At 48.7% G+C, this 2,065-nt stretch overlaps 1 protein-coding gene across 1 annotated transcript in view; it reads left to right on the top strand.

The window, feature by feature from the left end:
- The first annotated feature begins 6 nt into the window (after positions 1-6).
- The window catches only part of LOC102387503 (tripartite motif-containing protein 52-like), a 3,308-nt gene continuing 1,249 nt past the window's right edge, over positions 7-2,065 (top strand). The window contains exons 1-2 of the mRNA XM_006039338.1: positions 7-225; positions 955-1,465. Coding sequence (XP_006039400.1) covers positions 1,049-1,465 — 417 coding nt within the window. The 5' untranslated portion in view covers positions 7-225; positions 955-1,048. The remainder of the gene's footprint in view (positions 226-954; positions 1,466-2,065) is intronic.

Genomic DNA, 2,065 nt, shown 5'->3' with positions numbered 1-2,065 from the left:
GTGATATTTAGTCACTGTTGTACTTGCTCTTGCTGGCTGCAGAGAGAGTCACGTCGTTTTATTTCCTGGGAATCACCAAAGTTGCAGTCAGGAGAGAAGGGCACAGAGAGAGAAGATTATGACTCCAGATAAAACTGGAAATATTTCTTTATCGATGCACTTTCTGGATTGCTTTCAATTCTAAGAAAAGAAACAGCACATCTTGGCATCTGGAACTGCTAAGTAGTAAGTGTGTGAGTGGCTACTAGAGGCCTGGGTAGCTGGGCCAGCTGTGCTAGAACCTCAATGATCTCAACTGCCCCGAAATTAAAAAGGGGAAAAAATGGCATTTTAGCTGGGCCAAGTACCCCATGCTCAGAGAGACTGCCAGGGCTCTGAATGAAGCACAGACCACAATATGGGGCTGGATGTAGCATGCTGAAACCCCAAGGCAGGCCTGCAGGGGTGGCTGTCATTCTTGTGCCCCCTCTAAACTGGCATCCAGGGCTGGTGCCTTTGTCACCACCTTTAGGTAGGCTACTGGGCAGTGGGCAACTGTCTGTTTGCATTCCCCAGGCAGTAAGTACACTTTAACCCTCTAGGCACAGGAATAAGGAGTCAGGCCTTCCAGCTGAAATTAGAATTTCTGCTTTAGTAATGGCTTGTCTACGTGCAATTCACCTGGAGTAGGGTGAGTATAAGTGGGTAGAAGCCTTTTGGTTTGCTATGGGGGACAGAGCTAGCGTGAAGCCTTTTGCACTTTGATTGTGTGGGTTGGCAGAGAGTTACCCATGCAGCATTGCATCTGTCCCCTCTACACACTGTAGAATCATCAAGTCAATGGATTACCACGCAGTGGAAGAGGTGGGGAGTCTCTCTCTAGGGCAGAGGGGTTGAAAATTGCCTTGCCTTGGGGTGCATTTTCTAGGCTAACACATCTAACGGCATAACCAGAGCTCATTTTCTATGTGACAGAAAACAGCTGATACGTTATGGAAAGAGTCTTTGCGTTACTGGCTCTAAGGCATAGAAAAATCAGATAAGAAGAACCCCAGAGATCTCAGCAGTTATGGCCTCACTGACTCCTGACTGGGAGATCCACGATGAAACCAAGTGTCCCATCTGCCTGGAGTACTTCACAGACCCAGTGAGTGTTGAGTGTGGACACAACTTCTGCCGGAGCTGCATCTCTCAGTGCTGTGAGCAACTTCACCGCATGGAGTGTCCCATCTGCAGAGGCCAGATCCAGAAAAAACACTTCCGGCCCAACTGGGACCTGGCAAATATAGTAGGAAAAGTTAGACAGTGGGACTCCAGCCTGAGCAGTGTCAAAGAAGCAGAGGTGAACCTATGTGTGAAACACAAGAAAAGCCTGGATCTGTTCTGTGAGGAGGACAGGGAAGCCGTGTGCGTGGTGTGTGAGAGATCTCCGGAGCACAGCTCTCACACCGTGCTGCTGCTGGACGAGGCTGCCCAGAAATGCAAGGTAGGGAACACCATGCATCCTGTATAGTTCATCTTTTCAATTGCACAGTAGTGTAGACTCTCCTCCCTGGAATTTCCTGCTGTCTCTGAGCCCCCGAATGTCCCTGTTCTCTGGCTCCATCCAAGCTTGTCCCCTGCTGGACCCCTCACTCCAGGCAGTAGTGGTTAGCAGTGCTGTCTCAGCATTTCAGTACCACACTGTCCATTAAAAAGAATAAAGTGTGAGGCATTTCCTTCAAGAAGGTGCCTCTGTCAAGAATGGATGGAACAACATAATCACCCATGTCCCTGACGATTCATGTGATGATTCATGGGATGTCCCCGATGTGAGTTTTGTAAGGTTCCTGAGATAACAGTAGTGCTGTAGCTGTAAATGTAGCTGTAGGTATGTACAGATGAGGGTAAGAGCCAGCAATCCTGGGTTCGTGGGTCACTGGACAAATCTGGGGTTTCCTTTGGTGGAGAGTGAGCAGGGAGCTTTACCAAAAAGAAAAGCTGTTTAGGTGGTGCTAAAAAGGACCAGGGTTCATTGCTTGTCTCTGGTGCAGATACCTTGTGCAAACGTCATTCAGGCCCCGTGTTTCCAAGAGTTTACTGTGCA

This window comes from Alligator sinensis, unplaced genomic scaffold (genome assembly GCF_000455745.1).
Source record: "Alligator sinensis unplaced genomic scaffold, ASM45574v1 scaffold1648_1, whole genome shotgun sequence".
Classification (NCBI taxonomy): domain Eukaryota; kingdom Metazoa; phylum Chordata; order Crocodylia; family Alligatoridae; genus Alligator; species Alligator sinensis.
Note: the sequence above shows the minus strand (reverse complement) of the source record. Positions and strands in the feature narration are given on the sequence as shown.